Here is a 25,183-nt window from a genome sequence, read left to right on the forward strand (position 1 = left end):
CATGTGCCTGGGGGGGGAGGGGCAGGGTGGCTCCCCCCCCCCGTGGTGGCCACGCGTGTGTGCGTGCGTGTCCGGTGCGTGTCGTGTGTTTTCCGTGTGGGGGGGTGGGGGGAGGGCGCCGTCCCATATTAAAGGTGAGTCCAGACGGTGCCCGTGTCCGGTGCCTCTGTTTGGGGGGGGGGGGGGGGAGCGTTCCCAGCAGCCTCCGCGGCCCCGGTTTTTGGCGGGGGGGGGGGGCGCGTTGACTGGCGTCGTGCCCTGCTGCCGCACGTGGGCCGCCACCGTCCCGGCCTGCACTGCGCGCCGCCACCGCGGGGGGGGGGGGAAGTGTCCAGCCTGGCAGCCGCCGGCACCGCCCATTGGCCCGCTCTCGGGAGGGGCAGCCACGCCCCTTCCCGCTTGCCACGCCCCCTTCCCGTCCGCCACGCCCCCGCGACTGCCTCCCCGCGGCGGCGCCGCTTCCGCCGTACAGCCGGCTCTGCGCGCGCCGATTGGTCGCCGCCGTGGGGCGCGTCAGCGCCACGTCGGCGGGGGCCGTTCCAAAGGGGGCGTGGTCCGGTGGGAGGGGCGGGGCGGTGCCTCCTCGGCACCGCCCCCTCGGGGCGCCCCGCCGCGGCGCGGCCCCCCAGCCCCTTCCCCCGGCGGGGCCCCGCCGCCCCCGCCCGCCCGGCGCGGCCCGGCGCGGCCCGCCCGGCTGCCATTGTGGAGCGCCGCCGCGCAGGCACCCTCGGTCCCGGTCCCGGTCGAGCCATGAGCCCCGGCCCGGTGCCGCTGCTGCTGGGGCTCTGCGCCCTGAGCCGCCTCGGCTTGGGGCAGGGCCCCGCCGCCCGCACCAACGTCTCCAGGTAACCGCCGCCCCCCCGCCCCGGTACCGCGCCCCCCCCACCCGCCCCCGGGGCTGGCACCTGCCTGCGGCTCCCCCAGTCCCAGCGCCCCGGTCCTGCACCCCCAGCTGGTGCCTGGATCCTTCCCCCCCACCCCGATCCCTGTGTCCCCAATGCTAGTGCCACTTTGGGGGGGGGGCCGGTGTCCCCCGGGCTGGCACCTGCCTGCAGCCCCCCGGGTCCCTGCACGCCCGGGTCCCTGCACCCCTGATGCCTGCAGCCCCCCCCCTTTCCCGGGCCCCCGCACCCCCATTCGTGGCGCTGGTGGGGGATCGAGCCGGTGACAGAGCCGCGACCCCCCCCCCCCAGGCCCGTGTTCCTCTGCGGCGGCGACCACAGCGGCGACTCGGGCTACATCGCCAGCGAGGGCTTCCCGGCGCACTACCCGCCCAACCGCACCTGCACCTGGACCATCACGGTACGGTGGTAACCCCCCCGCCCCCCCCGGAGCGGCCCCCCGCCGCCGCCGCCGCCGGAGCGGGCGCCCCACTGACCGGCCGGCGCTCCCGCAGGTGCCCGAGGGGCAGGTGGTGATGCTCTCGTTCCGCGTCTTCGACCTGGAGCCGGACCCGCTGTGCCGCTTCGACGCGCTGTCGGTGTTCGCCGGCGCCGGCGCCGGGGCGCAGCTGCTGGGCCGCTTCTGCGGCACCTTCCGGCCCGGCGCCCTGCTCTCCACCGGCAACCGCATGCTGCTGCGCATGGAGAGCGACGAGGGCACCGCCGGCCGCGGCTTCCTCGTGTGGTTCAGCGCCGGGCTGCCCCACGTCGACGGTGAGCTGCGGAGGGGACGCGCGCGGGGACACGCGGGGACGCGCCGCCGCCGCCGCCGCGCACAGCAGCCAGCCGGGAAGCATCTCTATCCCCTCCCCCCCTCCTAAAAACCTAATCTCACCCCCAACCCCCCCCCCCCCAGCGTGGCCCCCCCCCCCCCTGCATGGCCCCCCCCTCCCGCCCCATCCCAACCCTCAGGACCTTTTGCAGGGCGCCCCCACGGACGGCGGCGGTCGGGTGCTAATAATAAACCCCGGTTTTTCGGGGAGTCCTGGCACTATTTTGACGGTGAGTATCGCCCCCGGCGCCCGGGGGGGCGAGCAGGACGGCCCCGGCCCCGCCGCCGCCGCGTGTCCCCCCCCCTCCCCCTTCCTCCCTCCTCCTCCTCTTCCTCCTCCTCGGGGGCCGCGTTGTCCTTTTTTTTCCCCCCCTGCTTTCTCCTCCTCCGTCTCCAACTCCAGGCCTGTAATTTCGCGGCTTCGGGGCTGCCGCCAGCTGCGGGGAGAAGGGCTGCGCGCGCGCGCCGGAGCGGAGAGCGGCCGGGCGGCGCCGGGGCCGGGGCGCTGCGGGGGGGGGCGTCCGCGCTGACCCCCTTCCTCCTTCCCCTTCCCCTCCTTGCAGAGCACCAGTTCTGCGGCGGAAAACTGGAGAAGCCCCAGGGAGGCCTCAAGACGCCGAACTGGCCCGAGGAAAACTACCCGGCCGGAATCAGCTGTTCCTGGCACATCGTGGCCCCCAAGGACCAGGTGGGGCCGGCGCCGCCGCCGGGGGTGGGGACGGGGACGCACACATGGAGGGGGGGGAACGTGCCGGGGCTGACCGGGCCTCTCCGGCGCCGCTCCAGGTGATCGAGCTGACGTTCGGGAAGTTCGACGTGGAGCCGGACACCTACTGCCGCTATGACTACGTGGCCGTCTTCGACGGCGGCGAGACGGACGACTCGCGGCGCCTGGGCAAGTTCTGCGGCGAGGCGCCTCCTGGGTGAGCCGGCGCTCCCTTCTCCTCGCGCTCTTCCTCCTCCTCCTCCTCGCCACCGCTGAGCGCGTTCTCCTCGCTCCCCGGCAGCCCCATCGTGTCGGCCGGGAACGAGCTGCTGGTGCAATTCGTGTCCGACCTCAGCGTCACGGCCGACGGCTTCTCCGCTTCCTACGCCATGAAGAGCCGCTCCGAGGCAGCCGGCCCGGCCCCGGAGCCCAAACTGCCTCCGGCTGGCGGCATCTTCCCCGGCACCAAGCCCAAGCCCAAGCCGGTGCCGCCGCCGCCGGGAAAGGGCCCCAAGGATCCCGGCCCCACGGCCAAGGCGGCCCCGGAGCCACCCAGCGCCGCGGTGCCAGGTAAGCGGGTGCCGGTGGCGGCGGCGGCGACGTCGGTGGTGCCGGCGCAGCCCCGGCTTAGCCTCGGCTCCTCTCTCGCAGTGGCCACCGAGTGCCCGCAGCGGTGCCGCCGGACGGGGACGATGCAGAGCAACTTCTGCGCCAGCGATTTCGGTGAGGAGGAGGAGGAGGAGGAGATGGGCTGGGGGGAGCCCCGGCGGCCAGGCCGGGCCTCACCGCGCTCTTCTCCCCGCAGTGGTCACGGGCACGGTGAAGACGGTGTCGCGCGAGGCCGGCGCCGGCGCCTGGGCCGTGCTCTCGGTGCTGCAGGCCTACAAGGCGGGGGGGCTGAGCCTGCCGCAGCCGGCCAAGGGCGCCGCGCTGCGCCTCGGCCTGCCCTGCCGCCACTGCCCCGGCCTCAAGAAAGGTGGGTGCCGGTGCCTCCCCCCCCCCAATTCATGCCATATATATGTTTTTAAATGCCTTTTGGGGGTGTTCTGTTTTTTTTTTTGCAGGCTCCAGCTATGTGCTCATGGGCCGCCTGGGCGCCGCCGGGGCCCCCCTGCTGCCCCCCGAGGCCTTCGTGGTGCCCTTCCGCCCCCAGCAGCACCAGATCCTCAGCAGCCTCAGCAAGCGGCCGTGCCGGGGGCAGCCCTGAGCCCCCTCCCTGCCCCCCCCGGGGCGGGGCCTGGCCCAGGGGGCGGGGCCACCCCATGTATGCAAATAAAGGGCACAAAACCGGCCAGCGAGGTGTCTGGAGGGGGTGGGGCTTGCACGGGGGGTGTGGGGGGATGCGTCCCGGGCAGGCGGCCCTCGTGCAAGCCGCAGTGGGGGGAGCGGACGGGCCCCCTCGCATGAGGGCCGCCACGTCGCCGGGCAGCTGCAAGAAACAGCCGAGTCCACCCCCCCCGCCGCCATTCCCCCCTTTGGGGAGATGGGAAAGGGCCCCCCCACCCCTTACAGGGCCCCAGCGGCGGGGCCCAGGCAGCCCGGTGCCCCCCGCCCTGTCTATAGCAGGTCCCTATGGGGCCGCTGCCGGTTCTGGGTGCCGCGGCTCCTTTAAGAGTGGCCCGAGGGGGTGGGGCCTGGCGGCTGCCGGGGGCGTGGCGTGGCGCCAGCAGGCGGCAGGGGCGGAGCCTGGCGCCAGTCGGGGGCGGGCTGGTGGGAGGTGTGGGGCCTGGCGCCAGTCGGGGGAGGGCGGGCTGTCAGCCGGGGGGCGTGGCCTGGTGCCAGCAAGCGGGAGGGGCGTGGCCTGTCTTCAGTCGGCGGGGGGCGTGGCCGAGGCGCCGTGGGCGTGGTCAGGGCGGTGCAAGGGAGGCGGGTCGATGCGCGCGGGGTTTTAAACCTGCCGCGGGGGCAGCGCGGCCGCAGCGGCGCCGGGTCCCGGGGCCGGTCCCGGGTCCTAGTGCCGGTCCCAGGGCCGGTACCGGGGCCCGGCGCAGCCTTCCCAGTGCCAGGATGGGCCGTCGCGGGTCCCCCCGTGCAGGTGCCAGTGACACTGTGCTCAGCCTCCGAGCCCGGGGGGGGGGGTATTTAAACACGTTAATTAACCCGCTTGTTATTTAAGCGGCCACCGGCTGCATGGCAGCATGGTCGGAGCCACATCCCTGCGATCGGCACAGGGGGAAGGACCCAGGCGTTCGGGGCCGAGCACGGAGGCGGTGGAACTCCACAGGGATAACTACGGCACGGGACACACGGGGGATGATCCCAGCGGGAGTGGAAGCAGCGGCGGTCGGGGCTCTTTAATGGCCAGGGGGGCCGGGGGGCTCAGCCGCCCGCCGCACCAGCTCCAGGGCTTCCCGGAGGAAATCCCGCTGGCAGGGCGACAGCGGCAGGGCCCCCGCGGCCTCCGTCACCTCGGCCAGGTGCCCGGCCGGTGTGGTGCAGCCCCGCACCTGCTGCAGGTACTCGCGGCACGCCTGGGCCCCCGCCGCGGCGGGGAGGCGGCGGGGGTCGGGGTGGGGGGCAGCGCGGTGCGGGGGAGGGCTCACGTCCTTGACGTCGCGGCGCAGCGGCAGGCGGAGGGGCCGAGGCCACTGCGGAGGAGGAAGAGGGTGCCGCCGTGGTCGAGGACGAAGGGGTGCTCCTCGGTGGGCAGCGGCTTGCGGTAGCCGCACGAGAGCGGCAGGGCGGCCCGCTCGCCGAGGCAGTGCCGGCGGCCGCCCAGCGCCTGGAAGTAGAGCCCCTTGGTGCCTGGGGCAGGCAGCGGGTCAGCAGGGTGCCCACGCGCCCCCCGTCTCCTTCTCCTCCTCCGGCAGGGCTGGACTCACAGCCAAGGATGGCGGCTCTCTTCTAGGGCCCGGCGGCGGGGCCCAGGCAGGGGCAGAGGCGGCGGCAGGCACCGCGCCAGGCAGCCTCGCTGTCGCGCATCTGCCGCAGGTAGCGGCAGTTCTGGCCCAGCGCCGCCATGTCGTGCAGCGGCAGGAAGGATGCGATGCGCTCCAGCTGCGGGGAGCGGGGCACGACGGTGCCTCCGAGCGCCTGCCGCGCATGAGCCACCCCCCCCCTCCGCTCCGGCTAGGCGATTTTGCTGCCCCCCCTTATCCCACCTTGCCCTCCCCACCCCGCTCTACGGCCCCCCATGGGGCTGTAGGGCCTGCCATGCCGTGGGGAGAGGCTGACTCACCAGCTCGGGGGGCAGGCGCTGGATGGCGGCAGTGCCCGGCTGCTCCTCGCTGGGCATTGCTGCTGCCGCGGGCTGGGGGTTGCTGTGGGGCTGTGGGGAGGGTGTGGGGTGAGCAGTGGGTGCTGTGCAGCAGCAGGGCACAAGAGGGTGCTGGTGCCCCACGGCTGCGCCCGTGGGGTGCAGGGCGGCAGTGGCGGCCACCGTGGGGCCGGGCCTGCGGGCACCCTGCTGAGCCCCTGCCCTCCAGCGCCTGCCACCGGCTTTCCTGACCCATGGCGATGGGGCTGGATGCCCCATCCCGTCCCCTCCCGCGGTGCCACAGTGACCCCCCTGCACTGTGGCGACTGCCCCCTGCCCCATGGCACCCCTTCCTGCCCCACCACCCTGCCCCCTGCCCCATGACACCCCTTCCTGCCCCATACCCCGCCCCCTGCTCCATGGCACCCCTTCCTGACCCACTGCACCCCTTCCTGACCCACCACCCTGCTCCCTGCCCCACAGCCCTCCTCAGTGACCTCCCGGCCCCTCTTCCCTGACTCCCTGCTGCCCCCGCCCCACTCCTTGCCCTGCCCCCCCCCCGGTCCCGTGCCCCTTCTCCACCACGGCCGCCTCACCCGCAAGCCCTCATCATTGCCCGTGAGGCGCACGAGCCTGCGGAGGCAGCATCGGCAATGCCAGCGCACCGTCCTCCTGTCAGCCATGGCTGCTGGGTGCCAGGCCTGGCTGGGCAGGCGAGGCTGAGGCTGGGCATGGGGAGCCGCCATCTCCCTGGGACGGGGCACTGTGAGCTGTCACCCCGCCACCCAGAGACTGGGGGCCCTGGGGCAACGGGGCCACTGCGACCTCGGCCCTGGCTGTGACAGGGGGACGGGGGGGGGCTGTAGAATCCGCCTTCTTTTCACATCAGCCTTTGCTGCCATAGGTGGGGGTGGCTGTCAATCTCCTTCCCCCCTGCCCCCTTGAGGTGATGCTCTCTTCTGATTGGCCAATGGGGCTGTCACTCTGCTCCAGTGCCCACCCTTCACCTGAGGTGATTCTCATTGTGATTGGCTGCCTGGGCAGTCACTCCCCTCTGGTGCCCGCCCTTCACCTGATGTGTTTCTTGCTGCAATTGGCTGCCTGGGTGGTCACTCCCCTCTGGTGCCTGTCCTTCACCTGAGGTGATGCTCCCTCTGATTGGCCAGTGGGGCTGTCACTCCCCTCCAGTGCCCGCCTTTCACCTGAGGTGATGCTCCCTCTGATTGGTTGCCTGGGTGGTTCCCCCCCCCTTCTCAGTGCCCACCCTTCACCTGAGGTGATTCTCATTGTGGTTGGCTGCCTGGGCAGTCACTCCCCTCTGGTGCCCACCCTTCACCTGAGGTAATACTACCTCTGATTGGCCACCTGGGCTGTCACTCTGCCCTGGTCCCCACCTTTCACCTGCTGTGATTTCTTCTCTGATCGGACACTGCACTTGTAAATGAAGCATGTTGATCCTCCATCTGATGGGGTAACCAGGCTGCCACTCATCTCTGTGAGGCCCTCCCTCTGCTCATGATTGGCAGAGCCGGCATGCTCCACCCCTGCATGTTGCCTGCATTCAACTCTTGCCGCCTTTTCTGCAGGCCTCCTGGGCGTCGAAGCTTGATTGGCTGGTTGCATATCAATCACATATGTTGCCCCGCCTCCTCAAATGTGATTGGCTGCATTGAGACTGTTGTGCCTACTGTCTCCTGCTAGGATTGGTCCTTTTGGGGAGTGGCTTCTGGTAGGACGCTAGGTAGCGACTAGCTCCGCCTCCTCCCTCGTGATTGGGGGAACTCAATAGCTCTCTCTTCCCTCCTTTCTAGTCTCTACCCTATGATTGGCTGAAGCCAGCCAGTAGCCCGCCCTTTTTGGAAATGATTGGTCTACTTGCCTGCCCATCAAAAGAATCACAGTTCCGCTATTTTACTGGCTTTTCTCTTCCCGCCACCCGATTGGAGGAGCCGGCGGCTGAGCCACGCCCTCCTCCCGCCCCCGCCCTCGCTGGGTTGGCCGCCCGCCGGCGCGGGCCCGCCCCGGCGCACCGCTCCCGCTCTGATTGGCCTGGGCGCTGTCCCCGCCCCCGCGCCTGGGGTCCCTCCCCCGCGGGGAGGCAGCCGAGCGGCCAGTTCGGCAGCGGCGCCTGCGGTGAGCAGAGTCTTCCAGCTCCCCCCCCTTCCCCTTCCCCCCCCCCGTCACACACTTCCCCCTTGCCCCGCTTCCGCGATGGCGGCGGGCGAGACGGAGGCGGCCGCGGAGCTGCCGCCGCTGCTGCCGCCGCCGCCGTCGCCGCCGCCCGGAGGAGCCGGCACGGAGCGCGCCTTGGAGGAAGCGGCGGCCTCGGGCACCCTCAGCTTGGCCGGCCGCCGCCTGCGCACCTTCCCGGCGGCCGCGGCGCGGCGGTGGGACCTCAGCGACACCACCCAGGCCGGTGAGACCCCGCCCCCCCCCGCGGGGCGCCGTTAGCCACGCCCCCACCGCGGGGTGGGGGGAAACCACTCCTCCCCGGGGGAGGGTCTTGGCTCCGCCCCCCGGGGGTCTCGGCCCCGCCCCTCCTGGGGGTCTTGGCCCTGAGGCTGAGCCCTTCTGGGGGGTCTTGGCTCCGCCCCCGGGGGGTCTTGGCTCCGCCCCTCCTGGGGGTCTTGGCCCTGAGGCTCCCCCCTTCTGGGGGGTCTTGTCTCCGCCTCCCCAGCATCTTGGCTCCGCCCCCAGGGGGTCCTTCCCACAGCCCCCCCCCCCCGCCCCAGCATGGCCCCCCATGAGGTCGTGGCCCTCCGAGTCCCCCCCCCTTTCCTGAGGGCCCCCCCCAGCCCTGTTCCCCCCCCCGTGGGGCCGCTCGGGCGCCCCATCGCCCCCCCCCACACACCTGGCCCCACTGCAATGGGGCGGGGGGGACTCCCCTCTCCCTGCTGCCGCCCCCCCCGTCCCCCTCTCCGATCCGATCCGATGGGGGGAAGCTCCGAGGGTCTCCCCGCTCCTCCCCGCTCTTCCCCCCCCCGTTAGCTGCCACCTGTTTGTTGTGTGAACCTCTGCGGTTTCCCCCCGCTCCGCTCCGCTCCGCTCCTCCCCTCCGCGCTGCGATCGCGAAGCCGGAGCCGCTGCCAAGCCAAACCTCCGCTCCGGGAGCTTCCTCGCTACAATGAACTTTTGACGGGACGCTGGGGGCGCGACGCGAACACTCGCCCTTTTGTGCCGCCGCTCAATCGGGCCTTTCAGCAGAGCCCGTCGCCTTCTCATATCAAATCCCCCCCCCGCCGCCACCCTGGAGCGCCGAGCCGGGGATAACGCGGCAGCGGGATAATGCGGCCGGGACTGGCGTGATCCCCGCGGGCGGCTCGGGGCAGAGCCGAGCTCCCAAAACCGGTGGGACCGTCCCCGTAAACAAATGGGCTCGTTTGCAAAGCAAAGGTTGCCGGGCCTGTGGCGTTCCGCGCCGGCTAAAACGAGCGAGCGGCTTCGTGGATACGCGGCACCCCCCTTCCCCAGCTCCGGAGGGATCGGAGCGCCTGGTTCGGCCGCGTCGCTCGCGCCGGGGACCCCGTTGGGCCAGGAGGGAGAAAGATCCCCAAAAAAACAACCTGGCCGAGTTGGGAAAAGAAGGTGGCTGGTTTCCGGGGCAGCGGAGAGGAGCCCTGGCAGGGCCCCCCCGGAGCAAAGCTTCCGTCGCCGCTTTGGCTCCGTCCCGAGACGTCATGGGAAAACTGGCTCCGTAACTCAGGGTGAATCTGCGACCCGCCATGCTGGCCGGGGCCGATCCGTGATCCAATGGGAGCCGGAGCCGGGCCGGCGGCTCCCCTCCACCCTCTGCCTCGGTTTCCCTCCCCACCCGGCGCGGCGTTGGGATCGCCGGAGTTGGATTTTGACCCCGGAGCGGCTGCGGGGGCCGGGGCGGAAAACGGAGGGGGCCGGGCACGGCGCCTCCCTGCTTTCGCTTCCCCCTTTGGTTTCCCCTTCCGGCCGCTGCGCCAGAGCCGGGCAGGGCCGCGTCCCAAACTGTCCCCCCCTCCCCGAGCCCGGGCGCCGCTCGTGCCTTTTCAGGGTCGTCCCGGGAATTCGGGATCCAAATACGGGAATAAAAACGTTCCTCCCCCGTCGGCCTCCTCCCCGATGTGTCCGAGCGGGCCGAAGCTCGCTCCTGCTTCCGGCTGTGCTCCGGGTGCTCCCGCGGCGCTGGGGCGGGAGTCGGCTTCAGGCCGGGTTTTGGGGCGTTTGTCCCCGTGTTCGGACCACGCCGTAACCGATGGCAACGTGCCGAGCCGAGCCGGTCCCTCGATCCCTCGCGTTGCGCGGCAAAAGCCTCCGGGCTCCGAGCGTCCTGCAGCTCTTCCCGTGATTTCTTTTGCTCCGTTTCTGCCGGACGCCGACGGTCGCTTCTCCCGAGCGGCGATCCCAAAGCACCGCGGTTACAGAAAACCCTCCCATCCTGGGATTCGGCCTCGAGGTGAGGGGCTGCAGGCCCCGCTCCGAACCGGCATCGCTCCCGGACCTCGGCAGGGACCTTTGGGAAACCTTCCCTCGAACTCGTCTGGTGGAGTGCTGGGAACGGCCTCATCCCGCCTTGGGACGTGGGAAAAACTCGGATCCTGCCGCGAGCGCCGGCAGCTGGAAAGCCCGAGTCTCCGGAGGGTTCGTCTTCCACGAATCCGAAGTATTTTAGCAGTTGTCGCCGGCCTCGGCAGCCGGCGTGTTCCCCTCGCGCTTCCGAGCGGGATGTAATACTGCTTCCAAGCGCGTTGATCGTTTCCCGCTATTTAAAGCAAAAAACACCAAACCGTGGCGGCTCTGAGAGCATCCCGGAGCGCCTCCTGCCGGGAAAGGTGCCGGCGCCCCGCGGGCTCCCGACTCCTCGGAGAGGAGGAAGAGTCAGAACCTGGGAGAAAGAGAGAGAAACACCACCAAATTGTTGGTTTTTCCCCCCGAATGAGGGCGATTAACCGCTGGAGCAAACTCCCAGAAGGAAGGGGAGGATTTTGGAGCCGTCGATGGATTGGCATCCGATCCGGAGACCCTGGCAGAGCGAGCCGGGAATCCCTTGGAGACCAGGGGGCTTCCCCAGCCCGGCTGCCCTCCGTTTCGGATCCGGGAGGCCGTGTCTCCCCGTTACCGCCGTCCCTCCCCGGATAATAGAGCGTTTCCTATTGCCGCTTCCCGGATAAGAGACGGACCCTCTCCGCTCTTCCGCCGGCGTTTCCGACCGCTCGGCCGGAGCTGTTCGCAGTCGCCGCCGAGGAATTCCCAAAGCGAAGCCGGAGGAGGAGGGGGGGGGGGGATCAGCTGTCCCGACGGCTTCGTATCTCGGCCGGATTCCTCCCCGCGAGGGGCTTTGATCCGCCGCTTGTTTTCCGGGGGAACGGAAAACGGCAGCTGGGAGAGATGCCGCCTCCGCGGGCCCCATGCCGCCGGCAAGCAGAAGCCGAGCGCGAGCCGGGAGCCGCCTCGACCCCGGAAGAAACCCACATCCTGCCCCCTCGTCGGAAACGAGACGTTCGCCCCGGCCGCTGCCTCCGAGGCGCCTTTTCCTGCTGCCGCTGCCGCCGGAGAGAGCGGGAAGGGGGGCGAAAAACCTGGGTGCCGCTCATGAAACTCTGGAACGGGGTAAAACGCCCCGTTCTGGCACGCAGCGGGAAGCGGAAGCCGGGAACGAGCCGCCGGCTTCGCTCTTCTGGGAGCGAGGAGGCTTGACGGAGCGGGGAGGAAAGCGAGAGCCAGGCGGCCAGGCCGCGTCCTTGTCTTCCCGGAGACGGTTTTCCGACTGCCGCGTGGAAAGGGGACCTGTCCTGGGGAAAGCGGCCCCTGGCCCTTCTCAGCGTTTTCCCTAGGGAGCTTCCCGGCCTCGGGATGGGTTTTATTTGCCCGGATGCTCCCCGGGGGATTTTGGTTCATTTTAAAGCTTCCGCGCTGGGGCCGAAGGGTTTGCCGCCATCCGCCTTTCCGCTCCCGAAACGGTGGTGTCCTGCGCTTCGGTCTGTGCCTGGGAAGCACCAGCTCGGCTTTTCCAAGGGGAGGGAAAACCTTTGGAGCCTGGAGCTGGTGAAACTGCTCGTGGGGTGACCCAAGCAGCCGAGCCGTCCTCGCCACCGGCCCCGGGGAGGGACGACGGGATCGTGGCCGCCGCCGACCCACCGTTTTCCTCCTTTTCCATACAGATCTGTCCCGGAACCGCTTCGCCGAGGTGCCGGAAGACGCCTGCCGGCTGGTGTCGCTGGAAGCGCTGAGCCTCTACCACAACTGCCTGCGGAGCATCCCGCCCGCCATCGCCAACCTGCAAGCCCTCACCTACCTCAACCTCAGGTAGGGAGCGGCCCCGGCGCCGCCGGAGGAGCCGCCGCGGCGCTTCCCGAGGCCGGAGCCGGAGCCGGAGGCTGCCACGGGCCCTGTCGCTCCTCCCCGGCAGCCGCAACCAGCTGGCCGCGCTGCCCGCCTGCCTCTGCCGCCTGCCGCTCAAGGTGCTCATCGCCAGCAACAACAAGCTGCCGCTGCTGCCCGACGCCATCGGCGCCCTGAGCGCCCTCCGGCAGCTGGTGAGCCGGGGAAAAAGGGGGATGCCGGGATGCGCCGGATGCGGCGCCGCGGCGGAGCCGCCTCCGTCGCCTCGCTGACCTTCCCCTCGGCAGGACGTGAGCTGCAACGAGCTGCAGTCGCTGCCGGCCAGCGTGGGCAAGCTGGAGTCGCTGCGGGACCTCAACGTCCGCAGGAACCAGCTCACCGCCCTGCCCGAAGGTGGGTGCCGCGGAGCGGAGCGGGGGAGCGCGCGCGCGGAGCGCGGAGCGGGGAGCCGCATCCGGCAGCTCCGACGGCTCCGCCACCCCCCCCCCCCACACACTTCCTCGCTCCAGAGCTGTCGGAGCTGCCGCTCGTCCGCCTCGACTTCTCCTGCAACCGCGTCGCCGCCATCCCCGTCTGCTACCGCCACCTCCGCCACCTCCAGACCATCCTGTCCGACAACAACCCGCTGCGCTCGCCCCCCGCCCAGGTGAGCGGCGTGGCCGGGACGGCAGCGGGGCGACGGGATACGGGAAGAGGAGGAGGGGGGGGATCCCGATCCCGCCGCCTTTGCCTCTTTCCAGGTGTGTCTCAAGGGCAAGGTGCACATCTTCAAATACCTCAACGTCGAAGCCTGCGGCAAAGCGGCGCCGGAGCTGGCCGACCTCGCCCGCGCCGCCCGGCCCTCCGCCTTCGGCACCTGGTGAGGGAGGGAGCGCGGCGGGAGCCGGCCGGAGCCGCTGGAAGCGCCGGAAGCGCCGCCGCTGCCCGCCCCGCTCTCTGCTCCTCCGCAGCCTCGCCGACGAGCTCTACCCCGCGCGCCAGTACGGAGGCCTGGACTCCGGCTTCAACAGCGTCGACAGCGGCAGCAAGCGCTGGTCCGGCAACGAGGTGGGCGGGCGAGCGGAGAGGGGGGCGCCGCATCCCGGCGGGTCCCTCCCGGAGCCGCCTTCTCCCCAGGGTTTCCCCCTTTCTCTCCCGTCTCAGTCCGCGGATGAGTTCTCGGATTTGTCCTTCCGGATTGCCGAGCTGGCCCGTGAGCCCCGGCAGCTGAAGGAGAAGCGGCACGGAGCGGGTGAGCGGAGCCGTGGATCCTCTCCGGTCGCGGAGCTGCTCCGATTGGAGCCGGCGCCTGACGCTTTCCCTCCCTGCAGCCGGCGACAGCGACCTGGAGCAGGTCGACTTCATCGACGGCAGCGTCAACGGGGAGGAGGAGGAGGAGGCGGCGATGGCGGCAGCAGCCGCCCGCTCCGACGCCAGCTCGCAGGGCCCGGCCCCGCTGGAGGTGAGGCCGCTTCCCCCCGTTCCCGCCGGGCTCCCGGCGCTCCGCACCCTGTGCCCACCTTCCTCTCCCTCTTCCGCAGGGGAAGCGGAGGCCAGAGAAGAGCCTGTCCCCACAAGCGGAGGCGGGGGACAAAGCCGCGGGTGGCAGGTGAGCGTTGGCGCAGCCGGTGGGATGGGGGGGACGCGCTGTTCCCGCCACCGTTCCTGCTGCTGTTCCCGTTCCCACCGCCATTCCCGCTCATGACGCCACCGTTCCCAGGGCGGCTCCGGGAGCCGTCCAGGCTCGGGAAGAGGCCGCCGGCGAGGAGCGCAGGCGCCCCGAGACCCTCCAGCTGTGGCAGGAGCGCGAGCGGCAGCAGCAGGCGCTGCGGAGCCAGAGCCTGGAGAAGCGGGACAGGTACGGAGCCGGAGCCGGAGCGGACACGGAGCCGGAGCGGGGACGCCTGGGCCCCCGCCGCCGCCGCCTCCAACCTCTTCCTCCATTCCAGCTTCCTGCGAACGGCGCCCAGAGCCGGCCCCGCCGCCGCCACCGTCCCCACGCAGAGCAAGTAAGACCCCTAATTCCCCCCCAAAACCCTCCCGGACGCCTGGGCCCCCCCGGACGCCTGGGCTCACCGTGGGCCCCCTCCCTCCGCAGCGGCCAGCCGGACAGCAGCACCTTCCTGCCGCGGAAGCCGAGGACGCAGGTGAGGACGCCGGGCTCGTTAGGGGAGGGTTAACGATGGCCGGGCGCTAATTAACCGCTCCCCCCCCCCACCCCCCCATGGCTGCGTTGCAGGGCCCGGATCCGCCTCCCAGCACCCCACGACCGGCTTCGCCCCGGCAGGCGCCGCGGCAGCAGGGTGAGTCGCCCGGACGCCTGGGCCCCCTCCGGATGCCGGGAGGGCCGAGGAGGCAGCGCGAGGCGCCCGGACGCCTGGGCCCCCTTGCGACGCCGCCTCCCTCCCTCCCTCCCTCAGAGCCGCCCGCCGGCGCCCGCAGCTCGTCGCCCCGCGAGCCCGGCGCGGCCCCGAAGCCCAACAGCTTCCTCTTCCGCTCGTCGTCGCGCAGCGCCGTCCGCTCCGGCTCCGGTACGTGGTGCCGCCGGTGCCGCCACCATCGTCCCGGTGTGGGGGGGGGGCTGCGCCGCCGCTGACCCCCCCCAAATCTCCCTGCAGCCTCCCCCCTGGACGCTCCCGACCCCCCGCGGCTCCGCGCTGCCGCCGCTGCTACCGCACCGGAGCCGGACAACAAGGAGCTGGTGGCCGAGATGCGGAAGGTAGAGCCGGGGCGGCCGGACGCCGGGGCCCCTCGCGGTGCCCCCGCCCCCCCCCCCCAAAACATCGCTCACCGCCCCCCCCCCGTCCCCGTCCCCGCAGAGCATCGAGGAGCTGCTGCAGCTCTCGCTGGGCGAGGACCTGGGCGAAGCGCTGGCCAACGGGGCCGTGCTGTGCCAGCTGGCGAACCGCCTGCGCCCCCGCGCCGTGCCCTTCATCCACGTGCCCTCGCCCGCCGTGGTGAGTCCGCGCTGCCCGGACGCCGGGGCCCCTTTTCCCCCCCCCACCCCCACCCCCCTGCCAACCTCGCCCGCCCGCTCGCTCGCCCTCCTCCGCAGCCCAAGCTCAGCGCCGTCAAGAGCCGGAAGAACGTGGAGAGTTTCCTGGAGGCCTGTCGGCGCCTGGGGGTGCCCGAGGTGAGCGGGATTCCGGAGTGGGGGGGGGGACGGACACACACAACACGGACGCACGGAGGGGCCCCGGCGTCCGGCTCGCTGACGCGGCGCTTTTCCCCCCCCCCCCCTTGTGTCGGCTCGCAGGTGGCGCCGCGCTCGGCAGGCGCCGGGCCGCGGGGGGGGGGGGCCGTGCGTCCCCCCGCCGCCGCCGTCGCCTGCCGCCGTCGCCCCCCCGCCGGCCCCCCGCCACCTCGCCGGCTTCGCCCTCTTCTATGTCCTCGTCATGTCGCTGCTTTACTTGGCTTATTGCTCTGCCGGCGTCTTCTGAGGAGCCGCCGCTGCCGCCGCCGCGGGGTGGGGGGGGACACGGGGACGTCCCCATCCCCCCCCGCCCCCGCCCGCTCCCCTTAACCCCCCCGGGCGAGCCGGGGCCGCACCCCCTCCCTTAATTATTATTAATATTATTATTATTATTATTATTGGGGTGCGGCCCCGGCTCGCCCCGCCCCGGCGGCGCCTCCCCTTAAATTATAACTCTATATTTGATATATATATGTGGGGGGGGAGGGGTATTTATGGGGGCTCCGCTCGTGTGTCGCCTGCGCTTGGCCCCCCCCCCGCGCTGCCCCCCCCCCAAATCTAACCCCCCCCCCCCGTCTCCCCCCAGGCCGCCCTGTGCCGGCCCCAGCAGGTGCTGGAGGAGGAGAGCCTGGGGCGCCTGGCCCGCACCGTGGGGGCGCTGCTGCGCCTGGCCCCGCCCCCGCCGCCCCCTGGCCCCGCCCCCTAGCCCCGCCTCCCTGCATGGCTGGGCTCTGCCCCTCCCCTCAGCCAGGCTCCGCCCCCTCCTTCCACCGGGCTCCGCCTCCCCTGTTTTGGGGGGGGGGTGGCTGCCCTGTGCCTGGTGAGAGGTGTGTGGCTGGGCACGGAGTCACGTGACACTCACGGCGGCCATCTTTGGTGAGGGCGGCCAGGCGTGGAGTCACGTGACACCCACGGCGGCCATCTTTGGTGAGGGCGGTCATGGACAGAGCCCTACCAGGGATAACGCGTCGATGTGAAGCCCTGGACGGCCATCTTTACTGAGGGCATTCATACGGAGGGGATGCCCGGGATGGCCATTTTTACTGAGGGCTGCCAGTTACGTGGCAGTGACACTGCCACCCCCAGGACAGCCATCTTAACTAAGGGCAGCCAGGCACAGTCATGTGGAGGTGATGCCCACGACGGCCATCTTTGCTGAGGGCGGCCACACACGGAGTTATGTGGTGCCCAGGACCACCATCTTTACTGAAGGCAGCTAGGGACAGAGTGACATGGCAGTGAAGCCCAGGACAGCCATCTTTAAAGAGAGCAGCTGGGAATGGACTCATGTGGAGGTGACGCCCATGGCAGCCATCTTAACTAAGGGCAGCCAGGCACAGTCAGTTGGAGGTGAGGCCCAGGGCAGCCATATTTACTGAGGGCAGTTAGGCACAGACACAAGTGGTGGTAAAGCACATCTTTGGCACATGGAGGTGACACCCGGAGCAGCCATCTCTGCTGAGGGCAGCCAGGTAGGGACCCACACCAGGGGTAAGATGCAGGGAGCCCATGACAGCCATCTTTACTGAGAGCAACCGGGGACCCGGTCACTCCACGGGTAAGAAATGAAGCCCAGGATGGACGTTTTTACCAAGAGCAGTAATCACACGTGAGCGCTCTACTCTGCTCTGCTCAGGGAAGCCATCTTTAGTGAGGGCGTGGCTCTCCTAGCTTGGGGGGGGGGCCTGGGATGGCATGAGTGTGCAGGGGCCTCAGCAGCAGTTCCAGCACCCCCATATCCTCCCAGGACCCCCCTGTGGTGCAGGATCTGGCCCATCCCTGACCCCAGTGGAAACGGGGGGGGAATGGGGGCCCTGCACCCCCCCCCCCGGCCTGCGGGCTGGGGGGGGGGGGGTATTCACCCCCCTGCCCAGGGGGTTAATTGGACACTGGAATCCGATGGACACTGGACAGACGGACGGTGCAGCGGCAGGAAGAGGGGGGAACGTGGGTGAGGGTAGAGGACACCGGACACCTGGGTCCTCGGCCCTCCCCTCCCCTCCCCCCCTCCCCGGGTGACCAAAGTCCCCCACAGGGACTGGAGCCATCTGGGGACAAGGGCAACCCCCCTCCCCCCCCACCCGGACACCTGGGTCCCTCCACCGGGTCCCTGCCCCCTCCCCTCCCAGGGCCCCTTGACCAATGAGGCGGCAGGATGAACCCTGGTGGTTGGGGGGGGGGGGGGCGGGGGCAGTGCTGCCCCCTGGCCAATCGCCTGCGGCCTTGGAGCACCCGCCCCCCTCCCCACCCCCCCTTACTTAACCCTTTCCTCTCCTTGTGGCGGGGGAAGAACCATGCATCCCACCCCCACCCAAAGGGACCCAGGCGTCCGGGTTCCCCCCCCCCCCCCCACAGGGGACCCAGGCGTCCGGGCTGCCCCCAGGCCCCGTTGGCTCCAGGCCCCGGCGGCTCGGCGCGGTGGCAGCGGCGGCAGCGATGGCAGCGCGAGGCGGGTTTCTAGACAATATATATTAGATCTCGTTGCAGTCTCTCGCTCTTTTCTCTTTCTTGCTCAGAAAAATAAACGGCGCCGGGGCAGCGCGCCCGGACGCCGGGGTCTTCTTGCACGGGGGGGGGGGCCGGCTATAAGAACGGGTTGGTGGCTGGGTGCTTGATGACGAAGGGGGCCGGCGGCACCGTCTGGGGAGGGGGAAGAGAAAGAGAGAGAGATGGGCGTTAGGGGCCCCCCCCCGTGTCCGTGTGTCCCCCCACCCCATGCCGTGCTCACCACGAAGGGGTTGGTGGAGACCCCCACCGGCTGCCCCGCTTTGGTTGTCCCGAAGCTGCTGAAGCCCGATCCTGCGGGAAAGGGAAGGAAGGGGGTCAGGATCCAGGGGGGAGTTTGTCCCAGCCCCTCACGGAGGCAGTGGCGGGGGGGGGGCAAGGGGGGGTCTGTCACGGCCCTTACCGTTATGCTGCTGGCCCGGGGGGGCCACCGGGGGCGAACAGGGAGGGCTGGAAAGCAGCGGGGAAGGCGCCGGGCAGGGGGGCAGACTGGGGGGCGGCGAAGCCAGCGGGAGACCCCACGGAGAAGGCGGCTCCTGCGGGAAGGGATGAAGATGCAGAGGGGGGTTTGGCCGTGCTGGGGGGGGGACAGGACCGGAGTCATCGTCCAGCGGGGGGGGGGGGATCACTCACCGGGGGCCGGGCCGTTGCTCTGGAAGGGGTTGGTGCCGGGGCCGGTGTGGCAGGGGGGGGCGGCGAAGGGGTTGGTGGGGGCTGGCGGAGAGACACGGAGAGGGGTGTCACGGGGGAGGGCCCCACACGCTGTGGAGAGCGGGGGGGGACACAAACGGGGACTGGGGGGGGGCCTTACTTACCCCCGTGGGTTGGCAGCGGCGGCGGGGGGTGGCTCAGGGTCCCGAAGAGGCTGCGGGGGGAGAGGAGGGAGCAGCGCTGGGATGGGGGCAGATGGGGAAATGGGGGGGGGGGGGCACTTTGCCCCCCCCAACGATGGGTCATTATGGTAGAGTGCGCATTGCGTCAGGGGAATACGGTACCTGACACTGGCTCTGCCCACCTCGGGCATCCTGGCGGGGGCGGGGGCCGCCTGGCACAGCAGCGCCCCCTGCGGGAGACAAGGGGGAGCCCAGATGTCCGGGGGGGCAGGGCAGGGGGGAGCCCCCCCGAGCCCCCCCATTAATCCCTTTGGGGGGGACACCCTGGACCCCTCCCCGTTAGTCCTGGAGCCCCGGAGGTACCTGTGGGCGCGGGGAGGGGGTGGAAAGGGGCCGCGGCCCCCCCGAAGGCGGGCGCTCCCGGGCCGGCTCCGAAGGCGTCGAAGTTGGCGAAGGCAGCGTGGGCCGGGGCCTGGCCTGGGGGGGGGGCAGAAAGCCGCGGGTCACCCCAAAACCCTGCGCCCCCCCGCCCCCGCCCTGGACCTCCCGGGCTGCTGTGCTGCAAAGTGCCCTGCGGGGGCGCCGCGCCTCCACCCACTGCTCTGTGGTCAGCATGCGCCTAGCAGGCACCCCCAAGGGGCTTGTCTAGCACAAGCTTGAACTCTGTGATCAGCTCCCTCCCCCCCCCCCCCGACTCTATGGCAGGACCCCTCTGGGCCAGTGCTCAATGGTCAGAGCCCTCCCAGGACTCCTCTCTGGCCCTACACTCAATGCTCAGTGCTCCTCCCATGAGCACTCTAGTCCCATGCTCTATGGTAAATGCCCCCCACAACTCCTCTCTACCCCCCTGTCTATGGTCAGTGCCTTCTGGGACTCTTCTGCTCTCCTCCTGCTCTATGGTGGATCCTCCACCCACCCCATGATCCTTCTCTGGCCCCTGAATCTATGGTCAGGGTCTGCTCTGCCCCCTGGCTCTATGGTGCCCCCCCCCCCCCCCAGCTGCACAATCCCTCTCCAGTCCCCACTCCATGCTCAGTGTCCCCACCAAGTTCCTCCAGCCCCCCACTCTATGGTGGGTCCTCCCACCCCAGGAGCCCTCTCCAGCCCCCACTCTATGGTCAGGGCCCCCCCCCGGGCCCCTCCGTCCCCCCCTTCCATGGCAGGTCCCCCAGCTCACCGGGGAAGGCCGGGAAGGCGGCAAAGGCAGGCGCCGGCTGGGGGGCGGCGAACGGGTCCCCCCCCGATGTCGGCCAGCAGGTCGGTGCTGGCTTTCTTGGCGGGTGGCGGGGGCCTGTTCTGGGCCAGGCGGGGCTGAGAGACACGGCCGGCGTCACGGACCGGGCACCCAGGCGGCCGAGCTCCCCGTTTCCCCCCTTCCCTGCGGGACCCGGGTGGCCCCCACTCACCTGGCCGGCCGCCCCCGCCAGCACCGGTGCCGCCGCGTCCCCCAGGAGCGTCTGCGCGGGCGCAGCCTCGGCGGCCAAGCCCTGGCTGGGCAGCGAGGAGGCAGCAGCGGCCTTGGCTCGCTCTGGCGACACGTACCTGTGGGGAGACAAGGGGCGCGTGAGCGGGGCCGGCAGCAGTGCAGCCCCGGCGGGTGCCAGCGGGCCCTACGGAAACAGAAGCGGGAGGCACCGCGAGGCAGCTGCCGTGTTACCAGCGCTTTTTCTCATATTTCTCCTGCAGGAACTCCTTCACCTTCTGCGGGTCGCGCGAGTCCGGCAGCGGGGCAGCTCGCGGGTCAGCAGCACCAAGCCAAACCTTGCGCAGGCCTGGGCGGGAAGGGGACGGGGGGAGCATGAGCCGGCGCTGGGGGGCCACGGGGGAGCCAGCGCCAGCCGGGGGGGGGGGGACAACGGACGTGGCGGGGGGGTCGCTCACCTCGTTGCCGCGGGCCTGCAGGAACTGCACCTCGGCCTCGGTGAAGGTGGTCATGGAGATGGACTTGACGCGGTGAGGGGGGTTCAGCCCCCGCCTGCGGGCGACACCGCAGTCACCGCGGGGACCAGGGCATCCAGGGGGGGCCTGCTCCCCCCCACAGACCCCACCACCCCCTCAGGGGAACCAGGCGTCCAGGGGGGCCCTGCTCCCCCCCATAGACCCCCACCACCCCCCCAGGGGACCCAGGCGTCCGGGGGGGGGGGCCCTGCTCCCCCCCAAAGACCCCACTGCCCCCTGGCTGCCCCTCCAAGCCCCGCCCCCTCCCTCCTCTCCCGGGAAGCCCCGCCCCCTCGCCCCACGTGCGCCCCTGCCCTGAAGCCCCGCCTCTCCCCTCTCCCCCCTCCCCCGGCCGCGCCCCTCGCGCGACCAATCACCGCCCGCCGCCGCCGCGCGCGCGGCCCCGCCCCCTCTCCCGCGCCGTTAACGGCCCCGCGGCCCCGCCCCCCTCCCTCCCCCCCCCGCTCCCCGCCGCCGCCGCCGCCGCTCACAGCGCCCCCGAGCAGCCGGTGCAGACGAGGCTGCCCACGGTGATGTCCACGTAGGTGACGCCGCGCTGGCCGCACTCGAAGCAGAGCCGGTTGGCGGGCTCGGTGCTCACCAGCTCCCGCACGCGGCGGGACCACACCTCTGCCTCGGCATCGCGGGGCAAGCCGGGCTTCCTGCCGCCGCCGCCGCCCACCGGCCCGGCCCCCCCCGGCCCCGGGCCCGGCCCACCGCCGCCACCGCCGCCGGCCGCCGCCATCCGCCAGCCCTCACACGGCAGCGGCGGCGGCGGCGCGCACTGCGCAGGCGCGGGCCGCACCCCCCCTTCCTCCTTCCCCTCCCCCCGCCCCTCCGTGCCGCGCACGCGCGCTGCGGCCGGCGCGCGGCACCGCCCTCGCGGCGGCGCGCTCTACTGCGCAGGCGCCAGATCGGCCCCCGCCCCCTTCCTCCTCCTCCGCCGCCGCCACCGCCCTCGCGGGGGAGGGGGGGGCGGCGCGCGGGCGCGGGCGCGCACGTGGCCGACGGTGGCCGACGGGCGCCCAACGGCCGTTCCCGCCAAAGCGCCACGGTCGCGGCGCGCGCGCGCGCGCCCGCCCAACGGCCGTTACCCGCCAAAGCGCGCGCGCGCGTGCGCCTGAGGCGGCCCCGGCCCTTCAGGTAGGCGCCGGGCGCCGCCCGCTGCCCTTCTCCCCCGTCGGGTTCCCCCTCGGGGGTTTTACCCGTTTGCCTCCCACCCCCGGAGCCCTCGGGGACGCTGTTCCCCCCCCCGGCCGTGAGAGGGTCGTGAGGCCTCTTCCACCCCCCCGGGGCCGCGGGGGCTCCTCCGCCTGCTCCCGCCCTGCTCCGGTGCCCCGTTGGGCTCCTTCCCCCGTTGAACTGCCCCCCCCGCCGGGACCCCCCCCCCCCCAAGCCCGCCAGCAGCCGCCCCACGTTTCCCTCAGGATCCACCCGGTTTGGGCTGCTCTCGCCGCCCGAGCCCGAGGGCCCGAGCCGTTATTTTTATCCCCGGCGCGAGGAGCCGCCTGTGCGTGTGCGCGCGCGTGTTGGGCGACTGTTAACACCTCCGCGTTCACAGCGCTCCGTCTCGCCTTCCTCCGCTCGCGGCAGCGTCGGCGGTGCTCGTCCTTCCCCCGACACCCTGCTCGCGTGGCGGCGGCGGCGGCGACGCTCCCTTCCTCGGCGAGCTGCTGTCGCTTTGCGCCTCGCGAGCTGCCGGCGGCGTTTTTCAAGGGAATGAGCTGCCCCCTCGAGCTTATTTCCTCCTCTGATTTTTCCCACGTGCTGCCAGTTTCCGGAGGGTTGCGGCGCGGCTCTGCCGCCGCGGCGGGGTTTGAGCGGGGAAGCGGCGCCGAGCGCCCCGAGGAGACACCTGCGAGGCCAAAACCGGGGCGCCCGGGGGCCCTTCCCGCTCCCCAGGGCCGGGAGATGGGATGCTGCCGGCACCTGGAGCCGCCGGCCCTGACGCAAACCACCACTCTGCGCCCGGAGGAAGCGCATTCAGCTGCTTTTTTGTTTAATAGTGCACAGAACCACTTTACAAAAGAAATACCCCCCCCTTCCCTCCCCCCCGGCAAAAATCCTAAATACAGAGGCAATTAAACGCTTGTTTTCTCGTTTTGTTGGTTTTTTGGCAACACGGTTGTGTTTTTGCAGTGACCCTACTTTAAATACGTTGTCGTCGTCGTCGGTTCAGTAGCATCGGGATCCGCCCCGGCGCGGGCGGAAGCGGCCGTCGGTGGGGACGAGCGGGGACCTGCCTCGGAGAGCCGGAAGGGAGGGTGCGGACGGGAGCGGCGCCGGCTCCAGGGGGGGCCGCGGCGGCGAGGAAGGCAACACCGGTAACCGCGGCGGGGGAGAGGAAGGGGGGAAACCGAGGCACAGAGAGGTGAAGTGACTTCCCAGGGGCACCGGGAGCCCCGCGTCTCCCACCCGGGCTCCGACTGCTCCGCTTCGCTCCTCCGAAATCCGGGAGAGCGAGTGGGAGCTTCCCGGAAAACCCGCTGGGGCGGCGGCGGAGCTCGACGCGCGAGCCCGGCCCTCGGCGCTCTGGCACCTGCTCCGTGCTCCGGCACCCGCTCCGTGCGCCACCAGGGCGGGACAAGGAGCCGAGCGGCAATAACCCCCCCGGAATTATAGCGTAATCCCGTCGATCCGCTTGTGTTTGTGTAGCTGCCTGAGTGCTGAGATAAGGCTGGGCTGACGGGGGCCCCCGTGCCGGGGCGGGGCGTGCCGGGGGGGGCCGCGTGCCGGCGGTCGTGTCTAGCCCTTGGCGCTCCCAGACCGCCCGGAGCCTTCGGAAGGGAGACGCCGACGCTCGCCTGCCCCCTCCGCTTCCCGCCCGGAGCGGCTCCTCGGCGAGGGAGGTGGGATGGCGACGCGTCCGCGTCAAACGAGTCGAAGGGAAACGCGCCGGGCCGGGAGACGGCGCGAAGCCGCGGAGCCTCCCGGGGTCCCTCGGACCCTGCATCCCTCCGGCCCGGCCCCGCGCTCCCGCTCCCTCCCCCGGCCGGGAAGAAAACCCTCGGCCTCCTCCTCCTCCTCCTTGTCCCGCTCCTGCTCCGGAGGAGCGGCCCCGGCGCGGGCGGGAATCCCGCGGCCCCAGCGCGGGGGCAAAACCCCGCCGGCCCCTGCAGCGACCCATAAATACCCCCCGCCCCCCCCATCCCCGGCATAAATACGTTTGCAAAGCGGTTACGGCGTCCGGCTGGCGCTGGGCCCCCTCCTTCCCGGGAGGGGGGAACGTCCCGAAATCCAGTCCGGGTGGGATCCCCCCTCCTCATCCCGCAGTCCGGAGTGGGGGAACATCCCGAAATCCAGTCCGGGCAGGATCCCCCCTCCTCATCCCGCAGTCCGGTGGAGGGGAGAACGTCCCGAAATCCAGTTCGGGTGGGATCCCCCCTTCCTCATCCACAGTTTGGTGTGTGGGGGGGAACATCCCGAAATCCAGTCTGGATGGGATCCCCCCTCTTTGTCCCGCAGTCTGGGGTGGGGGAATGTCCCGAAATCCAGTCCGGGTGGGATCCCCCCTCTTCATCCCGCAGTCCGGAGTGGGGGAACGTCCCGAAATCCAGTCCGGGCAGGATCCCCCCTTCCTCATCCCACAGTCTGGAGTGGGGGAACATCCCGAAATCCAGTCCGGGCGGGATCCCCCCCCTCGTCCCGCAGTCCGGCGGCAGCGTCCCGGCCCAGCCGTGCGTTGCGAGGGGACGAGGCGGTGGCGGCGGCGGCCGAGGCGCACCGGGCAGCGCGGCGCGGGGGAGAGCGGGACGCCGCCGCCGCCGCCGGCATCGTCGGCAGCCCCCCGGCACCGTCGGCAGCCCCCCGGCAGCGGCGGCGGCGGCGGCGGCTCAGATGGCGGTGTCCCAGAGCACGGTGTGCTGGCGGCGGCAGGGCGGCGTGCCGGCCTTGCGGGCCTCGGCGCCGCGGCGCCAGCTGGGCAGGATGGGCATGCTCTCCTGCTTGCAGAGCCCGCGCTCCGGCCGGTGCCGCGCCTTGATCTCCTTGCACACGCAGCGCTTCCGCTCGATCACCTCCAGCAGCTTCCCGTCCCGCTCCCGGGCGGCGGCGGCGGCACCGGCGGCGGCGGCGGCGGCAGCGGGGGGGGCTCGGCGGCGGCGATGGCGGCGGCAACGGCTCCCCGTGGGGCGCCCCACGGCGGCCCCCGCGGCGGCGCGGCGCTCTCGCGCGGGCCGCGCCGCCTGCCGCACGCCCGAGGTGGAGGCCGAGCGGCCGAGCCGGTAGCCGCCGGGGAAATCTGCGGAGAGGCAGGAGCCGGCTGAGCCCCGGCGAGCGGGCAACGCTCTCCGGCGCTCCCGGGCTGGTGGGACAATCCCCGTGTTTTATTCCCTTCTTTCCTCCGCGCGCCCCGGCGCCGGCACCTACCTCCGTTGCGGTGGCAGGCGGGGAAGGTCTGGCAGGGCACCGGCAGCCCCGTGCGCCCGCCCGGCGCCCGCAGCGGGATCCCCGACGGCGCCAACGCCGCCGCCGCTGCCGCCTCGTCCCGCTCGGCCTCGCCGCCGCCCGGCCACCCCCGGGCAGCCTCCGGCGCCTCTGCGGGGCGGAAAAGCGGCTCAGCCGGCGCCGGGAATTAAAAATCCCCCCCGTCCCCGCGTTATCGCGACGCCAACTCACTCTCTGCTTCTTTCCCCTTGCGACCGCCGTAGGGTCCCTTGCGGGCAGCGCCCAGCCGCCGCCGGCGTCGTCCTCGCCGCGCGCCCGCCCGCTGCCGCGCAGGCTGTCGTAGGCCGGCGGGCGCCTCGCTCCGCCGCTCGCCGCCGGGTAAGTCCAGAGCAGCCCCAGCGGGGGCTCGGGGCGGGCGGCGG

At 71.7% G+C, this 25,183-nt stretch overlaps 3 protein-coding genes and 2 long non-coding RNA genes across 5 annotated transcripts; 2 read left to right on the forward strand and 3 right to left on the reverse strand.

Annotated features, from left to right (window-relative positions):
- The first annotated feature begins 663 nt into the window (after positions 1 to 663).
- PCOLCE (procollagen C-endopeptidase enhancer) lies at positions 664 to 3,713 on the forward strand. Its single transcript, XM_067315000.1, has 9 exons — positions 664 to 845; positions 1,194 to 1,302; positions 1,397 to 1,655; positions 2,277 to 2,401; positions 2,500 to 2,636; positions 2,721 to 2,989; positions 3,071 to 3,142; positions 3,225 to 3,395; positions 3,484 to 3,713. Exons 1-9 carry the CDS (start codon positions 751 to 753, stop codon positions 3,624 to 3,626), a joined length of 1,380 nt encoding a protein of 459 aa, XP_067171101.1. The 5' UTR covers positions 664 to 750; the 3' UTR covers positions 3,627 to 3,713.
- A 4,091-nt stretch (positions 3,714 to 7,804) lies between these two features.
- LRCH4 (leucine rich repeats and calponin homology domain containing 4) lies at positions 7,805 to 17,278 on the forward strand. The gene is made up of 18 exons (XM_067315024.1): positions 7,805 to 8,031; positions 11,747 to 11,891; positions 11,995 to 12,121; positions 12,215 to 12,320; positions 12,437 to 12,573; positions 12,668 to 12,786; positions 12,878 to 12,974; positions 13,071 to 13,184; positions 13,261 to 13,368; positions 13,532 to 13,764; positions 13,856 to 13,915; positions 14,005 to 14,053; positions 14,146 to 14,209; positions 14,327 to 14,437; positions 14,525 to 14,625; positions 14,726 to 14,863; positions 14,962 to 15,039; positions 15,686 to 17,278. The coding sequence occupies exons 1-18, from the start codon at positions 7,827 to 7,829 to the stop codon at positions 15,803 to 15,805; spliced, it is 2,112 nt and encodes a 703-aa protein (XP_067171125.1). The 5' UTR covers positions 7,805 to 7,826; the 3' UTR covers positions 15,806 to 17,278.
- Positions 17,279 to 17,553: 275 nt separating this feature from the next.
- Positions 17,554 to 17,895, reverse strand: LOC136995189 (uncharacterized). The gene is made up of 2 exons (XR_010886784.1): positions 17,828 to 17,895; positions 17,554 to 17,739 (listed from the first exon to the last, which is right to left on the reverse strand). It is a non-coding gene; the product is annotated as an uncharacterized lncRNA (long non-coding RNA).
- A 665-nt stretch (positions 17,896 to 18,560) lies between these two features.
- On the reverse strand, positions 18,561 to 21,140 carry AGFG2 (ArfGAP with FG repeats 2). The gene is given in 8 exon segments (XM_067315025.1): positions 18,561 to 18,667; positions 18,801 to 18,914; positions 19,615 to 19,678; positions 19,680 to 19,748; positions 19,844 to 19,979; positions 20,095 to 20,209; positions 20,315 to 20,412; positions 20,867 to 21,140. Coding segments are annotated over 8 exon segments (957 nt in total). The 5' UTR covers positions 21,121 to 21,140.
- Positions 21,141 to 24,548: 3,408 nt separating this feature from the next.
- On the reverse strand, positions 24,549 to 25,183 carry LOC136995213 (uncharacterized). Its single transcript, XR_010886785.1, has 3 exons — positions 24,993 to 25,183; positions 24,744 to 24,911; positions 24,549 to 24,615 (listed from the first exon to the last, which is right to left on the reverse strand). It is a non-coding gene; the product is annotated as an uncharacterized lncRNA (long non-coding RNA).

Source organism: Apteryx mantelli, chromosome 40, assembly GCF_036417845.1.
Source record: "Apteryx mantelli isolate bAptMan1 chromosome 40, bAptMan1.hap1, whole genome shotgun sequence".
In the NCBI taxonomy this organism is placed as follows: Eukaryota; Metazoa; Chordata; class Aves; order Apterygiformes; family Apterygidae; genus Apteryx; species Apteryx mantelli.